Genomic DNA, 21,474 nt, shown 5'->3' with positions numbered 1-21,474 from the left:
AGGGGGCAGAAAGTATATGTGTCAGGTGTGAGGAAGAATATAGATTTTGGAAGTTATGAGAACTGTAGAGAGTGAGTTGGGCATAGTTTGTGATTTTGAGGGCCTCTAAAAGTATTAAAGCAGCAGCAGCTGCCGCATGCAGACATAAAGGCTAGGCTAAAATAGTAAGATCAAATCGTTTGGACAGAAAGGTTACAGGGTGCTGTCCTGGCTCTTGTGTAGGAACTCCTGCCACACAGCCCTGCACTTCAGCTGTGTGTAATGAAAAGGGAGTGATGAGTTAGGGAGAGCTAGTGTGGGAGCTGTTTTTTAAGGAATGGAAAGGGAAGTGGGGAAAGGATTTAGAATCTATGGGGTCAACTAGGTTTATTTAGAATAGAATAATGGGTTGTGGAGAGAGGTATTGAGGATAGGAGAGTATATGGGTTTGGCACCATGGGGTGGATAGGCAAAACAATTTGGTTGATAGGCGCAGATCCTGAACTAACCTATAAGGCTTGTCTGTTTTTGGGACAGGCAAAATGGGGGAATTGTAAGGAGAGTTTATAGGCTTTAAAAGGCCATGCTGTAACAGGTGAGTGATAACAGGCTTTAATCCTTTTAAAGTGTGCTGTGGAATGGGATATTGGCATTGAGCGGGGTAAGGGTGATTAGGTTTTAATAGAATGGTAAGGGGTGCATGATCCGTCACCAAGGAGGGAGTAGAGGTGTCCTATACTTGTGGATTAAGGTGGGGAGATGTAAGGAGAGAATGTGAAGGAGGCTTTGAACTGGGGAAAAGGCGGCAATGAGGTGTGACTGTAGCCTAGGAATAGTCAGGGAAGCAGATAATTTAGTTAAAATGTCTTGACCTAATCAGGGAACTGGGCAGGTGGGGATAACTAAAAAGGAGTGTATACAAGAATATTGTCCAAGTTGACACCAGAGTAGGGGAGTTTTAAGGGGTTTTGAAGCCTGGCCGTCAATACCCACAACAGTTATGGAGGCAAGGGAAATATGCCCTTGAAAAGAAGGTAATGTGGAGTGGGTAGCCTCTGTATTGATTAAGAAGGGGATAGGCTTACCTTACACTGTAAGAGTTACCGAAAGCATCTGTGATGGTCCAGGAAGCTTCTGAGGTGATTGGGCAGCATCAGTCTTCAGCTGCTAAGCTGAGAAGATCTGGGAAGGAGTCAGCCTTGGGCCAGAGTTCCAGGGGCTCCGGGAGTGGCTGCCAGGCGAGTTGGACAGTCTGATTTCCAGTGGGGTCCCGCACAGATGGGACACGGCTTAGGAGGAATCCTGGGCTGTGGGCATTCCTTGGCCCAGTGGCCAGATTTCCGGCACTGAAGTAAGATCCTGGGGGAGGAGGTCCTGAAGTAATGCTTGACTGCTGCGGCTTAGGCATTTTGAAGTTCTTGTGTGCTGGAGATGTGGCTGGGGTTTCTCTCTCAGTGGAGGCAAGGAATTGCAACTCAGAAATATGTTGCTACTTGGCTGCCTCTACTCTATTATTGTACACCTTGAAGGTGAGGTTAATTAAGTCTTGCTGTGGGGTTTGAGGGCCGGAATCTAATTTTTGGAGCTTTATGTAATGTCAGGAGCAGATTGGGTAATAAAATGCATATTGAAAATAAGACAGCCTTCTGGCCCTTCTGGGTCTAGGGCGGTAAAGCGTCTAAGGGTTGTTGCCAAATGGGCCATGAACTGGGTTGAGTTTTTACATTTGATGAAAAAGAGTCTAAATGCTAACTGATTTGGGAGAGGTTGGATAAATAAAAAGGACTATTAACCTTGACTATGCCTTTAGCTCCAGCCACCTCTTTAAGAGGAAATTGTTGGGCAGGTAAGGGAGGGCTAGTCATGGAATGAAACCGTAAGCTGGACCAGGTGTGAGGAGGGGAGGTGATAAAAGGATTATATGGTGGGGGAGCGGAGGCTGAAGTAGAATTGGGACCTGGCTCAGCCTCGTGAGGAGCAGCCTGGGGAGGAGGGGAGAGGTCAGATGGGTCTGTAGAAAAGGAGGATTCAGAGGACTCAGAGCTTGGGGTGGAGACTGAAGGAACAGACAGGAGAGAAAGAAGACAGATTTGGAATGAGTCACATGGGAGCAGAGACTATGGAGGGACCAATGTGTAAAAGAAAGCCTGGACATCAGGTACCTCAGACCCATTTGCCCATTCTTCGACAAAAATCATCCAGATCTTGTAAAATGGAGAATTCGAAAGTGCTGTGTTCTGGCTATTTAGAACCATTATTGAGTTTGTATTGGGGCCAAGCAGTGTTGCAGAAGAAAATAAGGTGCTTAGGTTTTAGGTCAGGTGAGAGTTGAAGAGGTTTTAAGTCTTTGAGAACACAGGCTGAGGGAGAAGAAGGGGGAATGGAGGGTGGAAGGTTGCCTATAGTGAAGGAGGCAAACACAGATAAAAGGGTAGAGACACAGAGAGAAGTGGGGTGTAGTGAGCAGCCCTGGGCTGCAATGTGGGCGAGCAGCCAAAGCAGGTGTCCCTGTAATTGACTTGCCACCAAGGGAATGTGGGTGAATGACCCCAGGACCACAGGCACACGCCACCAAGCCTGGGTGAATGTGGGCAGGTGTCCCCATGGTGATCAGACACCAATGGAGTGTGAGTGAATAATCAGGCAGGCCTCCCTGCAGTGATTAAAACACCAAGGGAAGACTGTCTTCCAGAGTCTGTGACTGACACCGGAGTTTTGGGTCCACAGATAATATGTGTCTCCTCTGTCTCTACTACAGAGAAAAAGAACTGGAATTGGAAGGACAGGGAGATTGAAGGGTAGCAAGAGAGGCTGGAGAAGAGAGTGAAAAGACCGCCCACCCGATTTGAAAGTCGTGAGATGTTCCTTGGGCTGGTTGGTCTGAGGACCTGAGGTCATAGGTGGATCTCCTCATGGAAGTGCGGGCGAGGACAGGGGACCAGTCTCCCGAAGGAGTCCTCCTGTTCCAGGTCTTTGGCACCAAATGTCATGTGCGTCTGTGTGAAGAGACCACCAAACAGGCTTTGTGTGAGCAATAAAGCTTTTTAATCACCTGAGTGAAGGAGGGCTGAGTCCGAAGAGAGTCTGCGAAGGGAGATAGGGGTGGGGCCATTTTGTAGGATTTGGGTGGGTAGTGGAAAATTACAGTCAAAGGGGGTTCTCTTTCAGGCAGGGGTCACAAGGTGGTCAGTGGGGGAGCTTCTGAGCCAGGAGAAGGAATTTCACAAGGTTAATCACTCAGTTAAGGTGGGGTAGGAACAAATCACAATGGTAGAATGTCATCAGTTCAGGTAGGAACTGGCCATTTTCACTTATTTTGTGATTCTTCACTTCCTTTAGGCCATCTGGATGTATACTGTAGGTCACAGGGGATATGATGGCTTAGCTTGGGCTCAGAGGCCTGACAAGGGCTAATTTACATTAACAAGGGATTTATGAGTTTACCAGTTTTACTACAACCTTATCAACGTTGTGTATTTTCATTTAAAAAGTTAAGTATAAAAGTGGTGGAAAGGTCCTATTAAGTTTTACCTATTAGGTTTTCTAAGAATATGGTTTAGCTTTGCTTAGAAACAAAGTTACTTCTTTTTTGCACTGGCTTGTTTGTTTTCCATGTGTGGGTGTGTGTAAAATGGGGTATTTTATGTCTTCCATGTGTTTCTGTCCTCCTTTTACATTCCCTCTTTCTCCTCATGTTTTTCTCCTCTACCCAGAGCTGTCATATTTGGCTCTGCAGACAGTTGTTTCCCATTCACCATTTCCACACATGCTTGGGAGATCTTTTGGCTCCACCTGTACTCATGTGCTAGTAGTTATTAATACCAAGGATATGAGGCACTGTAGATCTCTCTATGACCCTCTGCACATAGCCGTGATCCATCAAGGAAGGCAGAGGTATATTGCTGAGACAAGCCTTGGACTCAGGAGAAGATAGTACTGGGTTTGGTTTGACCAGCTCCACACACCCCAAATGCTCAGCATGTGAGACTCTAATCAGGAGATTCTCACTCCCAAGACACCTGGTCCTGCTGTTTCTCATTTGTTTCCTCATGTCTGCTTGCATAATACCACTCACTCACTCCAAGCTGCTACCTTCACCTTTAACCTACTTCTTCTATCCCAAGTCCCAACTTAATTATAGAGGGATGAAGCTGGTTGCACGAGCATGTCCCACCCTCAGCTCCTCTCTCCCTAGTCCCAGTTATGTGACTGTTCTTGCCATACTTACCCAATAGGAGGTGGCTCTGGACACTCATGACCTGAATCACAAATTACCTAAGAGTGTGTGCTTGCTTCCACATTCTTTCTTTGAGTCTCAAGGGACCCATCCTCTTTACTCTGACCACACTTACTTCTTTTTGCCTTAGTAGATGAGTGCCCTGATAAGGAGTCAAGGGAGGAAAGGGGTAGGGGTGTATGTGTGGGAACTAGATAGGTATGTTCCTCCTGTTGTCTCTGCATTCTGAAGCACTTCCTTTTAGTATAAAGTGGAACACTGTACAAATGTTTAATGAATTGTGATATTGCTATGGTCTGAATGTTTACATCTCTTCAGAATTCATATATGGAAGTCCTGACCCCCAAGGTGATGGTTTTAGGTGGTGGTGCCTTTGGGAGGTGATTAGTTCATGAGGGCAGAGCCCTGGTGATTGCAATTAGTACCCTCATAGAAGAGACCCTACAGAGCCAACTTGCCCTCCCGCCACATGAGGTTACAGTGAACACATGGCAGTCTAGGAAGTGGGCCCTGATATCAGACACCACATCTGACCACACCCTGATTTTGGGCACTCCAGTCTGAAGAACTGTGAGAAATAAATTTGCTGATAAGCCATCTGGTTTATGGTATTTTGGTGTAGCTGCTGTAACAGACTAAGACCTATATGAACATCTTGGGCAGGATAAACCAGTTAAATCAGAAAATCTTCCTTACAGAGACAAAGGACTTCCTCATCTTATAAATAGCTCTCAAAGTCATTTTAAAACACTAAACAGGAAATATATTGAAACAAGGTGCTTGCCTTAAAAGGAATGTCATTAACAGTGTCCTTCCTAAGAATGATTTTATCCCTTTGTAAACTATGGATTGCTCTAGGGAAACGGCAACTTTCATAAAAGGCTAAAATTGCCCTTGATTTTATTTTATTTTTTAAAATTTTGATTGATTGATTGATAGATTGATTTAGGGTCTCCCTCTGTCACCCAGGCTGGAGTGCAGTGTTGCCGTAGTGGCTGACTGCAGCCTTGACTTCCTGGGCGTAAGCAATCCTCCCACATCAGACTCCCAAGTAGTTGGGACCACAGGCACATGCCACCAAACCTGGCTAATTTTTTTTTTTTTTTTTTTTTTTTTTTCCTGTGGAGACAGGGTCTTGGTATGTTGCTGGGGCTGATCTCAAATTCCTGGCCTCGAGGGATTATCCCACCTCAGCCTCACAAAGTGCTGGGATTACACACATGAGCCACCACACTTGGCCTGCCCTTCATTTTATGAGAAGAAAAACCATTAAAACTATTCAACCACAGGAAGCATGTATGGATTTTTAAAACTGGAAAATAAATATAAGTATAAAGATGAGCATGATACAAATGGAGAAATGGGATATTTTTACCACAGTCTTTAAGTTGGACGTCTGAAGTGTGTTTAATCACTTGTTAGAGATTGTTGATTACCTGACTCGGAGACTGGGAAGGACAAAAAACTTACTGCTCGTTTCTACTTATGGCCACTCAGATGTGAGGGTGTTACTGCCAATGTCTATCAGTCATCTGATGCCCCTGAGCAACTGGGAGAAGAGTAGTTTATACCTGGGCTGCTCTCCATTAAGAAACTTATCTGCTTTTTCACTGGTGTTAAACTGTTTTAGGCTGGGTGCGCTGGCTCACACCTGTAATCCCAGCACTTTGGGAGGCTGAGGTGGGTGGATCACTTGAGGCCAGGAGTTCGAGACTAACCTGGCCAACATGGTGAAACCCTGTCTCTATAGAAAATACAAAAATTAGCAGAGTGTGGTGATGCACACCTGTAACCCCCAGTACTTGGGAGGCTGAGGCAAGAGAATTCCTTGAACCTGGGAGGTGGAGGTTGCAGTGAGCCAAGATCACGCCACTGCACTCCAGCCTGGGTGACAGAGCAAGACTCCACCTCACAAACAAAACACGAAGTTTTAATTGGGCAGAGCATGAGTGTAATTAATTGCTTAGTGAAGCACAAAAGACATAAAAGCACAAAAGACGTGACCCCCACAATACAGACAACCATGATCACTTAAAAAGATTTTTAGCTGTCTGAAGTATTGGTATAATTACAATGTAATAGTTTGCAATTTTTAAAAATTGTTGCTTTGACAAAGATGTAGCATCAATAGCAGTGTTAGTTGGTTATGTGGGAAATATTGATTTCCCAAAGTTCAGTTTGCACATATTTTCTGGAACAGTTAATTATAGTGAGGCCAGTGGATACCATAGACCTTACTTTTATGATGCAACAAAAAAATACTAATTAGAGGTAGATTAGCATAGATTAAAAAAATAAGATGATACTGGCTGGGCACGGTGGCTCATGCCTATAATCCCATCATTTTGGGAGGCCTAGGTGGGTGGATCACCTGAGGTCAGCAGTTTGAGACCAGCTTGGCCAACACGGTGAAACCCGTCTCTACTACAAATGCAAAAATTAGCTGGGCATGGTGGCGGGCGCCTGTAGTCCCAGCTACCCGGGAGGCTGAGGCAGGAGAATTGCTTGAACCTGGGAGGTGGAGGTTACAGTGAGCCAAGATTGCGCCATTACACTCCAGCCTGGGCGACAGAGGGAGACTGTGTCTCAAAAAACAAAAACAAAAAGAAGAGCTTGAGGCTAGTGATTTCATTCCTGTTGTTTCTGTACCAATGGGGGTGTCTTCAGGCTACTTCCTAGATGATGAAATTGAGGAACAGACCCAGGATGGAGGATTCTTGTTTTTGTTCCTCTTCTACCAGCTACTACACTGTGCTGGTCTTATTCATAGTTTTGGTTGGGGACAAGTGTTTTTAATTCTCAAGACTGAGAGGAGGGAAAGAGCTTAGCATTGACTTTCTCAAGGCATAAACTGATTGTGAGATGGAATAGTTTAGAGCCATACTTAGTGATTTCATTTTTAGAAAAAAATTCAACCCATTGAAAATAATAGAAACTACCCAGAAGGGCAAGTAAGTGGAAATTTTTGCGAGATAAGGAGCAAGTCCATTTATATTCAGGAGACCTTGAAATTGCAGCATGCGTTTCCCTAAGTGGGCAGCCTTAGGAGTTCTGATCACTTGCCCTGTGAATGAGTGTTCCTGTTTAGAGCATCTTAGTTTAGTGCCTTCCTAGCTTTATGTATACACAAACATTTTCTATTTATTCTGTCAGTGCTTAGAGGTAGTGGGTCACTGTGTTTCTCTGGGCTGTAAGTAAAAGCTGATACTGAGATGGGATCCACTGAAGAGCCAAATTGGATGATGCTTTAGCTGTGCTAGTTGAGTCCTGGCACACAGAGGAAATGGTTCTCTTTGAGCTGGCCGCCTCTTCTGTAAGAAGATGCTGGTTAATCAGCAGAAGTAGGACCAAAGCCAGAGGGCCTTTTGGAAATGAAAGACAGATTTTTTTTTTTTTTTTTTTTTTTTTTTCTGGCAGTAATTTGCAGATGAACCAGTACCACAGAGTTTTTTTGTTTGTTTGTTTTTGGATTAATTGGCAATCCAAATAATAAATGGGAAACAATTCCTTAATGTAACCCACTGGTTCTTTTGTTTAGTGAATAGTTGTGATGGGCTGTGTTTGGCAATTATTTCAGGTCATCCTGAGAGAAAAAACTCCCCTTTATATAGGAAAATGCTTCTAGGTCATTCCTTGAGGATCTGATTGCTTATAACATTGTCTCTAATTCAGGGGTATTTGTCTTTGCTTTGCTTTTTTTTAAGACAGTCTCATTCTGTCATCCAGGCTGGAATGCAGCGGCATGATCTTGGCTCACTGCAACCTCTGCCTCCCCAGGTTCAAGTGATCCTCCCATCTCAGCCTTCCAAGTAGCTGGGACTACAAGTGCACGCCACCATGCCCAGCTAATTTTTTGCATTTTTAGTAGAACCAGGTTTTCACCATGTTGCCCAGGTCTCGAACTCCTGAGCTCAAGTAATCCACCCATCTTGGACTCCCAAAGTGCTGGAATTGCAGGTGTGAGCCACTGCACCCGGCATGGGTATGTTTCTTATACAGCATTTTGTGTTTTATTTTAAAGCTTTATTAGCTCTTTTCAAGTAGTTGGTGATGGGCTTCTGGGGCAGTTGTGGCTTTCATTTTGTGGTGCTGTTGTTCCTGATGAGTACAGTATTTGCTTTGTTGGATAAGTGCTAGCTGATTGACAGTGATTTCCTGTGCTCCCAGGTTCATCCTTTTTTTTTTTTTTTTTTTTAATTTTAAGTTCCAGGATACATGTTCAGGACATGCAGGTTTGTTACATAGGTAAATGTATGCCATGGTGGTTTGCTGCACCTCTCAACCCATCACCTAGGTATTAAGCCCAGCATGCATTAGCTATTTACTCTGATGCTTTCCTTCCCCCAACCCCCCAACAGGCCCCAGTGTGTGTTGTTCCCCTCCCTGTGTCCATGTGTTCTCATTGTTCAGCTCCCACTTATAAGTGAGAACAAGTGGCATTCGGTTTTCTCTCCCTGTGTTAGTTTGCTGAGGATAATGGCTTCCAGCTCCATCTGTGTCCCTGCAAAGGACATGATCTTGTTCCTTTTTGTGGCTGCATAGTATTCCATGGTGTATATGTACCACATTTTCTTTATCCAGTCTATCATTAATGGGCATTTGGATTGATTCCATTTCTTCACTATTGTGAATAGTGCTGCAGTGAACATACATGTGCATGTAGCTTTATAATAGAAGGATTTGTATACCTTTGGGTATATACCCAGCAATGGGATTGCTGGGTCAAATGGTATAATACTTCTGGTTCTAGGTCTTTGAGAAATTGCCATACTGTCCTCCACAATGGTTGAACTAGTTTACATTCCCACCAACAGTGTAAAAGCATTTCTATTTCTCCACAGCCTCACCAGCATCTGTTGTTTCTTGACCAGGCTCAGCCTAGAGCATAGTGGTGCGATGGTGTGTCTTGGCTCTTAGGATTGGATTGTGCAGATTCAACTCTCCCTTCCCCTCCCCTCCATTCTGGGTTACAGCATCTAAAATGTTATGTGGGAGATCCTTTTATTCTCTGGGATAATGAGCATGCTGGCGTCACCTTGGCATTTAGAATCCCTCAAAGATTTGGCCCTAACTACCTCTTCAACTATATCTCCTATTTTAAAACCACACAATCAGAAGTCTTTAGATAGCTGGTGATTTATATAGCCTTTAAGCCAGAGGTGTATAGATTGAATTAAGTGTTCGAGGGTGGGGTGCCCAGGATTACTTGAACATGCTCACTGTTCTCAGTCGTGGCTGAATGTTAGGATCACTTGGGGGAACTTGTAAAACTCATAAGGCTCAGGCACACCCCAGGCCAAATAAATCAAATTGGGGATGAGACCCAGTTCCAATGGGCAGCTGAGGCTGGGAGTTGCCCATGATGGAGGCTATTGTCTTCACTATAGAGAATGAAGTGCTGTTGGCTCTAATGCTGTGGCTGAGATCTGAGCCCTGAATCCATGTTATAGTCTCTGTCTTTGCTCACACCCTAAGAGTCCCACCTGGAACATCCTTTCCTTGTCCTTCACTGACTCAAGTCCATTTCCCTCCCCTGTTCTGTGTCTGTTTTCCAGGTTTCCAAATAGACTTTCCAACTTACAATGATCTCTGTGCATTTCTTTTTTTGGAGACAGAGTCTCACTCTGTCGCCAGGCTGGAGTGCAGTGGTGCCATCTTGGCTCACTGCAACCTCTGCCTCCCGGGTTCAAGTGATTCTCCTGCCTCAGCCTCCCGAGTAGCTGGGACTACAGGTGCATGCGAGCACGCCCAGCTAATTTTTGTATTTTTAGTACAGACGGGTTTTCATCATGTTGGCCAGGGTGGTCTTGATCTCTTGACCTTGTAATCTGCCTGCCTCTGCCTCCCAAAGTGCTGGGATTACAGGCATGACCCATCGCACCAGGCCGCATTTCTTAACTGAGAAAAATTATATCACTTCTGTAGTGGATACCAAATAGTGACATAGTTTTTTTTCTGTATCATCTTAATATCTGTAAGATATTATAGATATTCTAATATCTATATTAGGTAATGACCTCCCTGAAAACTATGTAAGTTCATGGGAAAATATTTTTGTGATGTTTGGCTAACAGTATTTCTTACTTAAATGTAAGTTTTAATTTTTGTTTTATTTTAAATTCAGATCCTTTTCCTTCTAACTCTAGTCTATTTTAGGCCATGGATTTCTTTGAAAATCTGGTGCAAGCTATAGACTGTCTCCCCAGAAGAGTGCTCATACAAACACATGCTCTGTTTTACATTCAGGCAGTGGGTGCTGGAGCCCCTCAAAAGCCTGTCCACGGACATGTGGCGAGCTCTGTTTGATCTGTTTCTTCTTAGCAGACAGATGGCTATGCTAATTAGCCTGATTTGATAATTCCACAATGTATGCATGTATTGAAACACCACATTGCAACCCATAAATGTATACAATTATTTGTTAATTTAAAATAAAACAAAACTACGAAAAATGTGCCTACCTCCCCAAAAGGTTATGAGGGAAGGGATTTTTTAAAATGGAGTAAGAAGGAAGGTAATTTGGGCGAGATCTTTTCTTAGGAGCTGCAGTGAGTGGGGACTTCTAACAACAGGATAGCATTTGACTTGATTGAGGGGATGGGGCCAGATGACAGGTAGAGGGCACCTGACTTTATCCCCTCCCATATCCTGTCCTGGGCAACATCTGGGTGAACTGCGTGCATGGTGGGACTCCTGTGGCCAAGCAGGAGGAGTTAATAGCTCAACAGAACGCTAGATGTCACCACAACACCAATTAGTGTTCTGGCTTTTGGCACTCCTGTGCCTGAGCCCAGATTAGGACAGCAAGAAAGCTTTAGCCAGTCAGGGACCTAATTCTGTCAAACGTCTACAGGATTTGTCTTGTCTTTTTTTTTTTTTCCTTAAATACAAAGAAGAACCAAAGGGTGGATAAGTGTACATTCATCATAACTAAATGGAAAGGGAAAGAAAAGATGAGTGAGGTGAGTCAAGTGAGGAGTGGGATCTGATTCATGTTTTCCCCTGGAAATGAGACTTTCTTGGCAAGAGTTTTTCTGTCTCTGGGAGGAGGGATGTTGGCTGGGTGGGCATTTCAGTCTTCTGAAACAGCGAGTTTTAACGTTATGTTATTCACTTTACTGATACTCCAAAATACATTTCAAACCAATTATGACTGTCTTTTGAAAAATGGTAATAATGTGCTATAATTTAACATGAGGGCATTTTTCTTGATCGAGGTGTTTTTTGTTTGTTTTGTTTTGTTTTTTTTAAGTTTTCTTATTTTTCTTGCAGTTCAGCCAAGTCTGTCACCTTGGCAGGCAATAGCTCACTTAGTTTTATGACCACACATTACATCTCTGGCCCCAATCAAATCATTTGTAAATGCACATATTTTGGCAAAAAGTATCATAAGTCTACCTTTTTTGGTTTGTGTCAGAATATCCTTCAACACTAAATGTATTAACATTGCATTTTATTATTTAAAAATGAATATAATGGATACATTCTTGCTTCAGGGTAGTACAATTATATCAGTAATTCAAAGATCTAGATAGAATGCTGACTAATTCTGTTTTGGTGTATGTGACAATGTAAAATTAGTTCATTTTATCTTTTTTTGATTCCTAGGTTTTGAAAAATGTCCTTGGGAATAAATAAGTTTAGCAGGAAAGTACGCCTACTCTACTTATCCAAATGTTAATGAACTTTGTCTTAGTGAACATGGCACTGTTGACACCACCAAAGTCATAAAAACAGGGCTCTAGGGAGGAAATGACTCAATGTGTTTAATACAGGTTTCCCTGCTAAGCCTCAGCCCGGGGAAGTCCTGTTGGTTTTGAGAAGTGAGCAGCAGTTCTCTATGTAGTTTAAAAAAACAAAACAAAACAAAAAAGGTAGAAAATGAAGTGGGGAAACAAGATTCTTTAAGTCTATTTTAGAATCCCTATTGGGTCTAGAATGCCATCCTCTGTGGAACGTATTCACTCAGAAACGTGGGCCCTGAGAGCTGGGGAAATAAGGCGTGCGTGATACTCACTGGGTGGTTTGGGCCACTGGGCCTGCCTCTGAAGGCCACTGATGTTTTTGTCTCCTACAGGTGCTCAGCTTTAAGGGCTACTGGGAAAAACTGAACTCTAACCTAGAATATGTTAAGTATGCCAAGCCACACTTCCACTATAACAACATTGTGGTCAGGAGAGAGTGGCACAACCTGATCTCTGAAGAGGTATGAGTGGGTCAGTGAGAACAAAGCCAGCTGCCAGGCATAGTGGACTGGATTCAGGGGATGCCTTTAAATCATAAGGCTGGCTTCCATGTGCAGCACTGTTCTCAATTGCCAGGCACTCAAACGTTGTCATTACTGATCTCAATAGGTAGAGATGCTTCTATGATCTCTGTTCTCCTGGGGAGGAGACTGAAGAGCAGAAAGTTTAAGGGACACACAGCACATTCATAGTAGAAGTACGATTAATATCTACGTCTCAGATGTGTTCCCAGGTTACTTATGTAGTTAAAAATTGATTTAAAAAAATCTAGGTGTTCCCAAATTAGTGGTCATTAGGGGTTGGGGTAGTTGGAGGGAGAATAGTGGATGTGACTCACTGTCCAGGGGTGACCTACGGAAATCTTTGGGGGTGATCGAAGAGTTCTCTATCTTGATTGTGGTGGTATCTTGTGGGACATGAATCTAAACATGATGAGATGACATAGAATGACATACATTGTGCCAATGTCAATTTTTGATTTTGATATTGTGCTCTAGTTATGTAAGATATAAGCACTGAGGAGACTGGGTGGAGGGTACATTGGATCTCTTTCTAGTATGGCTGCACATAGATTAGTGTTGTTATATGTAGTATATAGGTGACTTGCAGTTTCCTGTGAATCTGTAATTGTTTCAGAATAAAATGTTTCTTAAAACTTTTTGAAAAATCTAGGTGTTCTGATTACCTGGAAAATATATTTCTTCTATCTGATGCTCTTAACTGTATTGCATTATATCCTTGATGTGAAAAGTCACCGATAAAACCTTTACCTTCCATACTCCTGATGTATTCTCACTCCTAGAAAACAGGGAAAAGAAGGTCCACGGCATACGTGAGGAATATTCTTGATAATGCAATAAAGTAAGTGAAATTAGAGGTTATCGTATCTGTAAGATGGTTAACATTTACAATGACTTTGTTTTGTTGGCTACCTTTTACAGAAGTAGGTTACTTTTGATGCATATCCCCAGCAAAATGATATTGTCAGCTTCACAAATGCAGCCACTTGGACCCTATTCTGGAATTTGTTGCTGGAATTTCTAGTGGGAAAAGCTTATATGTTGAACTTTATAGACTTGTAACCTGTGGATAGATGTTTACAATGGATAAGTGGTAAAGAAATTTCCTATTAGTGAGCATTTTAGGAGAGAAAGGCAAATACTAGGTTGATTTTTTTTTTTTTAAGTGTCAATGGGCTAGTGAGCTTGCTCTTATTTTGAAAGCCTGTTTTCTGGATATATGAGTCATCTCAGAGTACTAAAAGTATAGGCCCCATTCCAACCTCTGTTCTATTTTCTGTCCCCATTATTTTCAATAACTGAGAGCTACAATTGTTTTAAATTATTGCCGTTGTTGGCACTAAAGGGTTTTGAGATTTTATAATTGCCTCATGTGGCTTTCACTACATTGATCAAAGTTTTTGAGGTTTTCAGCAGCCTAAGAATAGTTTCTACAGTGGTTTTTATGCATTTTAAAGGAGGATATCTTTGTATGATGTGGCTTTAAATTTTTTAAAAGCAATGCTGTCTCTGAATAACATGGCTAATTTCTTCGTAGGGTGATTTCTAACCTAGAAGCAAGAAATTTGGGTAAGAAAAGATCTGTAATAAAGCCTTCTGGGTTTCAGTCAGTGTTTTGTTTGTAGCACTGTTCTTCCTACCACTGTGGGTTGGCAAGAAAATCACTTCCAGTAGTGTGGTGCAGGCAGCACCTTTTAATATCTTGTTGTTAGAGTGGCTGCACGGCTCTTCCCGTGTCTGTCTAGGCGCCAGGACCTCCGGGGACAGCTGCTGAATGTGCTTTTGCTGTGAGAGTCCCTGGGTGATGCATCGCCTTGCAGTTCTCCTTATTTCCTGTCACATAGAGCTGCCCTCTGGCTGTGCCCACAGGATGCATTTTGGCAATTCCCTTGGCTTGGCGCTGCTTGCTTTCTAGCTGTCTGATCCTACCAGGTCTTGCCTTGTATGTGCCTCTCATTTTGGTTAAAAATTGGGCACACAGGTCCTAGAGGTATAAAGATGAGGAGCTTCCAGGTAAGCAGTGTGGAAAGAACATACGCTTGAGAGCTAGACAGAGCTGGACTTATATTCCAGCATGGCCTCATGTGAACCAAGTGCTCCTGGGCAAGTCACTTAACCATTTGTGCACTGTCCTCCTTAGGGGAATGAGTAGAAAATGAGACTAACTGGGGTAATGCAGATAGCACCTAGCATAGTGCTTAGCGCATGTGGGTACCTGAGGTGGCTCCTTTATCCTTAGTAAGGAAGAAATGTTAACGTGTGGCTTCTAAACCAAATGACAGATATTATGTAATCTGTAGATGTAGGGAGTGAGAGGATAGGTCAGGAGCGGGGATGGCTGGAGAGGGAGGGAGGTTGGAAGAGGCTCCCCAAAGGGCTGACATGTGAGTTAAGTCTTGATAAACAAAGGGGACTTGGCCAGGTGAAACCAGGGGAGGGGAATGCTGAGCATATTCAGGCACAGGCTTGTTTGTAGTTGCCAGAAGAACACTTCCACGCCTCATGAAGGTCAGCCTTCATTAAATAAGCTTTTGTTTTTATATCCCAATCCTGTTTTATGGGCTTGGATGTTGGGTGACTCTAATGGAAACTGTTTTATACTGTGCATTGCTGCACCTCCTGCAACTGTGCACACAGCACAGTGAACTGTGACAGTGCACTTGTCATCCAGCTTAGGCTGACAGAGCCTGGGCTCACTGACCAGACCAGGAGGAACCAGCCCCTGCCTTACCAGGCCATCAATGCCTGAAGCCAGGGGATCTGTCCTGCCAGACAGGGGCATGCATGTGTCTGTTTCAGGCGTACCATCCTTGCATTGCTGGGGATTTTGCAATGGGGAATGTTGCTGGTCTGGTCGAGGTTTCTGTCGTGCCACCCCTCCTGCCCTGCTTATGGAGCTACTCTATGTGTCAAGGCCATTTGCATCCTGCTACTAGTCAGTCTCTCTTAATGCACTTTAGGAAACTCTTCCCTTTCCTCGCATGTGCTTTGCATATACTGGTTCCCCATAAAGAATGTCACTGCCTGAAACAGAACATTCTGTGAAATGCAGGGCTGTTGGATCCACATGTTAAATTGTTTCATATCAATCACGAGGGTTGTGTGGGATCCAGGGAAGATTTATCCCAGGGGTTCAAGAGATATCTATGCCCTCCCAGAAGGAGTCGCCAGCCCACTGAGCAGGGTGGTTCTACCCTTTTGCCTGGCACTGGATCTCAAGTATTTAAGAAGAAAAGAATGGAATACAAAGATGTTAGAAGTGCTTTGGGGCAGATTTTCTGGCAAAACTGGGTTTGTCTCCCCCTAGGGCTACTACACTGTAGTGTGCATTGCAAATCATGGTGGAGAAAGTACCATTTGATTTAACATATCACTTTTCCATCACTTTTCCACCTTTTCCTAGCTACCTTTGTAGTCTGATAACTTGTGCCAGTTAGTAGTATTTGCTGCAGTAATTGACTGGCCCCCTCAGCTCAGTAACTCCCAAGGCTACTGAACTACAGGTTCAGAAAGTAGAAGGGAGCCATGCAGTCCTTCCACCGAGCCCTGTTCCCTCAGTTTATGATCCCAGAAGGGTTAAGAGAAGGCCCAAGTCCCTCTGTTTCCAGTGGAGCAGAGTTTCTTAGCAGTGAGTTTTAGTGTTAAACAAAAATCAAAGCTAGAGCCTACTGGGGTTGAGGAATGTGTTTTCTTCCTTTCTTGGTCATTCCCTGTTTCACATGGCTCTGATAAGTTCACCTTGTAGGAGTAGGTCACACTTAGGTGATGAAAAATTTTCATCCTGTCGGGGAAGTGTTATGTTTTCCCAATGACTCAGAGAACGGAAACCCAGGCTGATTCTTCTTCCTTCTAACCCATCTCATGAAAACTGCTCAGAGCCTAACTATTGCTCTATTTCATTTCAGCGCCAAGATTAACACCCCTCCTGCAGGAGGAAGACAGCCACCAGCGGCTGCTCATGGGGCTGGTAAGTGGTATGTGGGCTCTTTAGGGGCTGGCAAACAACGGACCCTAAGACAAGGGGAAAGGGTTACAGTAGGCTTCTCATTCTGATCTTATTCTTTATTCTTTACACAAGTATGTTTTGCCAGCATTATGGACCCTGTGTGTCCAGTGGTAAGCAACCCATATGATTTCTGCCCTCTTGGAATATGTAGTCAAGAGGGAAGACACACATGAATCACACCAATACATATGTAATTTACAAACCATGATAAGGAGTGTATAGCATTGAGAGTGCTTTAAAAAAGGAAAGAGCTGCATCTTTGTGGCATTTGTATTTGGGGTTTCAAATACAACAGAACAGGCTGGGCACAGTGGCTCATGCCTCTAATCCTAGCACTTCGGGAGGCCAAGGCGGGTGAATAACCTGAGGTCAGGAGTTTGAGACCAGCCTGGCCAGCATGATGAAACCCTGTCTGTACTAAAAATACAAAAATTAGCTGGGCATGATGGTGCACACCTGTAATCTCAGCTATTCAGGAGGCTGAGGCAGGAGAATCGCTGGAACTCAGGAAGTGGAAGTTGCAGTGAGCCAAGATTTGCGCCACTGCACTCCATCCTGGGCGACAGAGGGAGACTTGTCTCAAAAAACAAAACAAAACAACAACAAAAAAACAACAGAACAAAGTACTTTTTCTCAAGAAGTCATAATACTAGGATGACCAAAGAAATATAAATCAAAATAAATTAATTGAAAAGAAGAATTTGTAAATAAATCCAAAACCTTTAAAAAGCTGATTAAAGAGACATCTGGAAAGCCTAATAACATATTTTTAATACCATATGGACTTAAGAATGGGATAATCTATTTATTAGTTTAGGTTTAATTTTCAGCTTTTCTGCCTTTATTGCAGTCATTAGTGTTGTTTCTACATAATATATTTGACTTTCTATAGTAAGATTTGAGTTTCATAGTTTTTAATATATTAGGAGAGGTTAGTTTAGATATGGCAACAATAGTAAAAGAAAAATCTCACATATACAAGAAGGAAATAATTATAGTACTTTTATGAAATTAAATATTGCACAGCCATTAAAGTAGTATGGCAAACATGGCTGGGCACTGTAGCTCACGCCTGTTATCCCAGCACTTTGGGAGGCCAAGGCAGGTGGATCACCTGAGGTCAGGAGTTCGAGACCAGCTTGGCCAACATGGTGAAACCCTGTCTCTACTAAAAATACAAAAATTAGCTGGGCGTGGTAGCACATGCCTGTAATCTCAGCTACTGGGAGGCCTGAGGCATGAGAATCGTTTGAACCTGGGAGGTGGAGATTGCAGTGAGCTGAGATCGCACCATTGCACTCTAGCCTGGGTGACAGAGCAAAAAAAAAAAAAAAAAAAAAAAAAAAAAATATGGCAAACAATGTTTGTATGACAAACATGCAACATTAGAATGGGTGTGCACACCAGGGAAAGGAAAAAAATAACCCGCAATTATTAATGTGGGTGTTAGGATTATGGGTGATTTTAATTTTATCTTCATGGAAAATTGAAAAGCACAAAGAAGTATGCACTATGTATTACACAGAAAACATCTTTTATTTAAAGCCAAATTAATTGGCACATGCATGAGACTGAATTGAAATAAGATACCACTATGTCTTGGCCTGGAGGGTTGTGGACTCGGTTTTACTTAGGGTATTGTAATGTGAATCTGCTAAAATAGAAGATGTGTGCATGGGTGATATAAGCTGTACAACTCCCTTGTGCTGTTTATTGGCACAAACATGGCCCTGGCATCCTGCTCTTGCTGAGCGTGTTGTCTAGGCAAAAGGCAGAGGAGGAAGGAGGAGAAAAGCAAAAGGTGAGGAGGGCTGGGAATGTTAATGGTTGGGGGAGTGGGGAGGCCCAAGGATGATCAGACAAAGTGAGTGTAGAAACAAACCTATTTGGAGGCACCAGAATGAATATTTCATTACCTTTGCATGTCAAGGGGCTGTATTGAGTGTCTGTGGCCACTGTGTAAAGTACTTGATTATTTCCCTTTTACTCCTGCCTCTCTCCTTCCAAAACACCCAAAGCTGTTGCCCCCATTGGCTCAGTCATTCTATGTATAGAGTTGTTCCTGTTAATGCCCCAGGACTCTAGGAGCAGTAGACTTCCATCGTTTGGTAGATCCCAAAGCCTGTGACTTCTAAGTTGGTGACTTTCACTGTCTTCTTTGGAGGATTCTCATCAGAGAGCCTTACTCGCAGTTGCTCACTGGGCTTTGGGTGAATCATAAGTAATTCATTTTGAGGCAAATGTTGGGGACCCCTTATTTATGCACACCAGAGAAATATTGAGAGTTATGCATTTCTGTTGATGGGCGCTTCAGATCCAATATTTTTTATATTGATGGGGAATGTTAATAAGTGGATCTAATTCAAACCAGTTGCAGGTATGAGTGGGTAGGCTGTGACTTATCTAATGCATATCCTGTTTTCAGATGGTGTCTGAGCTAAAAGACCATTTTTTGAGACACCTACAGGGTGTAGAAAAGAAGAAAATTGAACAGATGGTTCTGGACTACATTTCAAAACTGGTTGGTCTTGCTTTTATTCTCCTCATATCCCCTTCACCCCACTCCCCATATAGTTCTGAAAATGTGGTTCAGTGAACCCATTTATGTGTTTTCAAATTAGATTTTGGAGATCTCCCGTTCTTAAACCAGCACTTGGTGCTATAGATTGAGAAAAGGGAAATAAGGACCATAAACAAAGAGCATTTGGTTTGGAAAGTGGGTTATTGCCCTCCCTTCAAATGCTGATTATACACCCATGGAAGCATAGGACAATGAATTTAGTATGCTTGCCAAATGTTGATACCTCGTCTTGGCAACTTCCAGCTCCTTATTAAACAGTAAGGAATGACTTCTCTACATGGAGGTTTACGCAGACATGAGAGAACTTGAACTTCAAATCTTAATTAGTTCCAGTGGCTTAACTAGGCCAGATTCTAGCTCACTTGTATGAATACTGCCATGTGAGACTGAGATTGGCAGTTCCTTACCTGGTAGCCACTTACTGAAATTTTGTGATCCCGATTGGTAACACCACTCTATGTGCAAATAGTAGTGATATGACTAGATGGAATTTTAAGGTTGTCTTGAGTCTTTCAAAAAGCATATAGAGTTGAGGCCTGATCTTGCTTAGAATCTAAATGTTTGACAAATTCAAAAAAACATATTTGCACAGAAAGAGAAAACACTTCATTATTTCTCCAAATTTGTATAAGATCAGTATGCAAATAAGCCAGTGTGTGAACATATATTTTTCCACTGAACTCTGGAAGATTTATTAAATTTATTAGACATAATCCTCATTTAATCATTTCATGTTTAATTTTCAAGTTTTCTGCCTTTATTGCAGTCATTAGTGTTGTTTCTTCATAATATATCTGAATTTCTATAGTAAGGGTTGAGTTTCATAGTTTTTAATATATTTGGAGAGGTTAGTATTCTCATGTAGTGATATTTATAATCAGGGATTTGAATATTTCTTAAGTCTTTCTCGCAATAGAACTGTACCAAGGAACTCACTTTATGAATGTGTTACTGATCCTCCCCATGTTGACATTAACTTGCTTTTTTAAAAAACTCACAACACACAGTAATTTAACACATCCACCTATCACCTTTATTTCTGTTGACTTGAAATCTTACCTCCCAAAGCGCTAAGAAGGTTTTCCATTCAATCGTCATTTTTCTCCATAGTTAATAACATAAGTTTTAACACTAGTTTGTGTTAACAGCCTGTAGAACCAATAGGCCCAGAAACGATACATATGAAGTCTCAGAAAACTCAAGGTCCCTGACATTGACTCAGCAGTCACTGATTGAGGCCACATCTCCCTGCCCCTGCCCAGCAGCCGCTAGTCATGCCTTCTGCTCCCCTCTAAGGAGAGTGGCGGGCATCCTTTCTAAAACATATCCAAGAAAGTTGCTGCAGAACCTGATTATATCGGTTACATGTTAACTTACTTGATTTCAGCCAAAGAGAAACTGAGGATCTGTATCACAGGGATAGCGTTTGCCTGTGAGTCTATGGAGATCCTTCTGCTTTGCCCCCTGTTTTTAACCCACACAATGTGTGGATTCATGGCCGATAACAGCTCCATAGGGACTGCTCTTCCGCTGGCAAACTCATTGCAGAGTTAGAATGGGTTTCTGGATAGAGCTCTAAGACAAACAAGGCTACCTACTTTGGTTGGTTAGTTCCAGTCAGTGTGCTAACCAATTCTTACAACAACCCTATGAAATATTTCCCCTTACTTTACAGATGAGGACACTGCAATTTGGAGAGGGTGGGTAACTTGTATAGGGTTCCACAACTAGTAATGTTAGAATCTGGACTTGATACCAGTCTTACTCCACAGCTCATGATCATGACCTCCATTCTGTGTCTCTTTTCTTCTGACTGACCACTGTTCGCTCTTGCATTGTGACAGGCCTAGAGCAAACCCTGTAGCACTTTACCTTCACCGATGGATGAGGGTCTGTAAGTGTGAGTGGTGGGGCCAGTTAGCTGGGCTGGGGAGGCTAAGCTGGGGCACCACCCGCACAGACAGAGGATGCTCTGTTAGATTCTGGTGCACGTTTTCAGTCTTTCCATTTTGGGTTCGTGTGTCAGAATTGACCTCAGAAAGGCTAGTTCTGTGTCTGGGCGCAGCCTTAATGCCTGTTGCCCTGAAATGCTTATCTGAGTTATGGAGGCCTAGCTGTGGAGCCCTTGAGGGAAGGAATGGAGCAATGGTTAATGGACTGTCTTCACCCTCCAGCTGGATCTCATTTGCCACATCCTAGAAACCAGTTGGAGGAGACATAATCTTCATTCCTGCGTTCTCCACTTGTACGCAAGTATTTCTCACTTTTATCATGGTGTACAAAGAGTGGAAACAACTCTGTTTTAGCAGAACCCTTTTGAAATGTACTAGTTCAAGTCAGTTCTCACCAGCACCAACACCATCTAGCTTAATTCTATACTCAGCATTTAAAGTTATGCCCCTCTG

The 21,474-nt window shown here is 42.9% G+C and overlaps 1 protein-coding gene across 3 annotated transcripts in view; it reads left to right on the top strand.

The window, feature by feature from the left end:
* Window positions 1-21,474, top strand: part of GSAP (gamma-secretase activating protein) — a 94,581-nt gene that overhangs the window by 62,966 nt on the left and 10,141 nt on the right. Inside the window, exons 19-25 of one of the 3 annotated variants that reach the window (XM_017854964.1) lie at window positions 11,110-11,178; window positions 12,294-12,422; window positions 13,265-13,323; window positions 14,020-14,051; window positions 16,388-16,449; window positions 18,914-19,009; window positions 21,244-21,314. In XM_017854964.1, coding sequence (XP_017710453.1) covers window positions 11,110-11,178; window positions 12,294-12,422; window positions 13,265-13,323; window positions 14,020-14,051; window positions 16,388-16,449; window positions 18,914-19,009; window positions 21,244-21,314 — 518 coding nt within the window. The remainder of the gene's footprint in view (window positions 1-11,109; window positions 11,179-12,293; window positions 12,423-13,264; window positions 13,324-14,019; window positions 14,052-16,387; window positions 16,450-18,913; window positions 19,010-21,243; window positions 21,315-21,474) is intronic. The other 2 variants (XM_017854914.1, XM_017855031.1) reach the window with 2 other exon arrangements.

The sequence above is a fragment of the Rhinopithecus bieti genome, unplaced genomic scaffold (assembly GCF_001698545.2).
Source record: "Rhinopithecus bieti isolate Rb0 unplaced genomic scaffold, ASM169854v2 scaffold_59, whole genome shotgun sequence".
NCBI lineage: Eukaryota > Metazoa > Chordata > Mammalia > Primates > Cercopithecidae > Rhinopithecus > Rhinopithecus bieti.
Note: the sequence above shows the minus strand (reverse complement) of the source record. Positions and strands in the feature narration are given on the sequence as shown.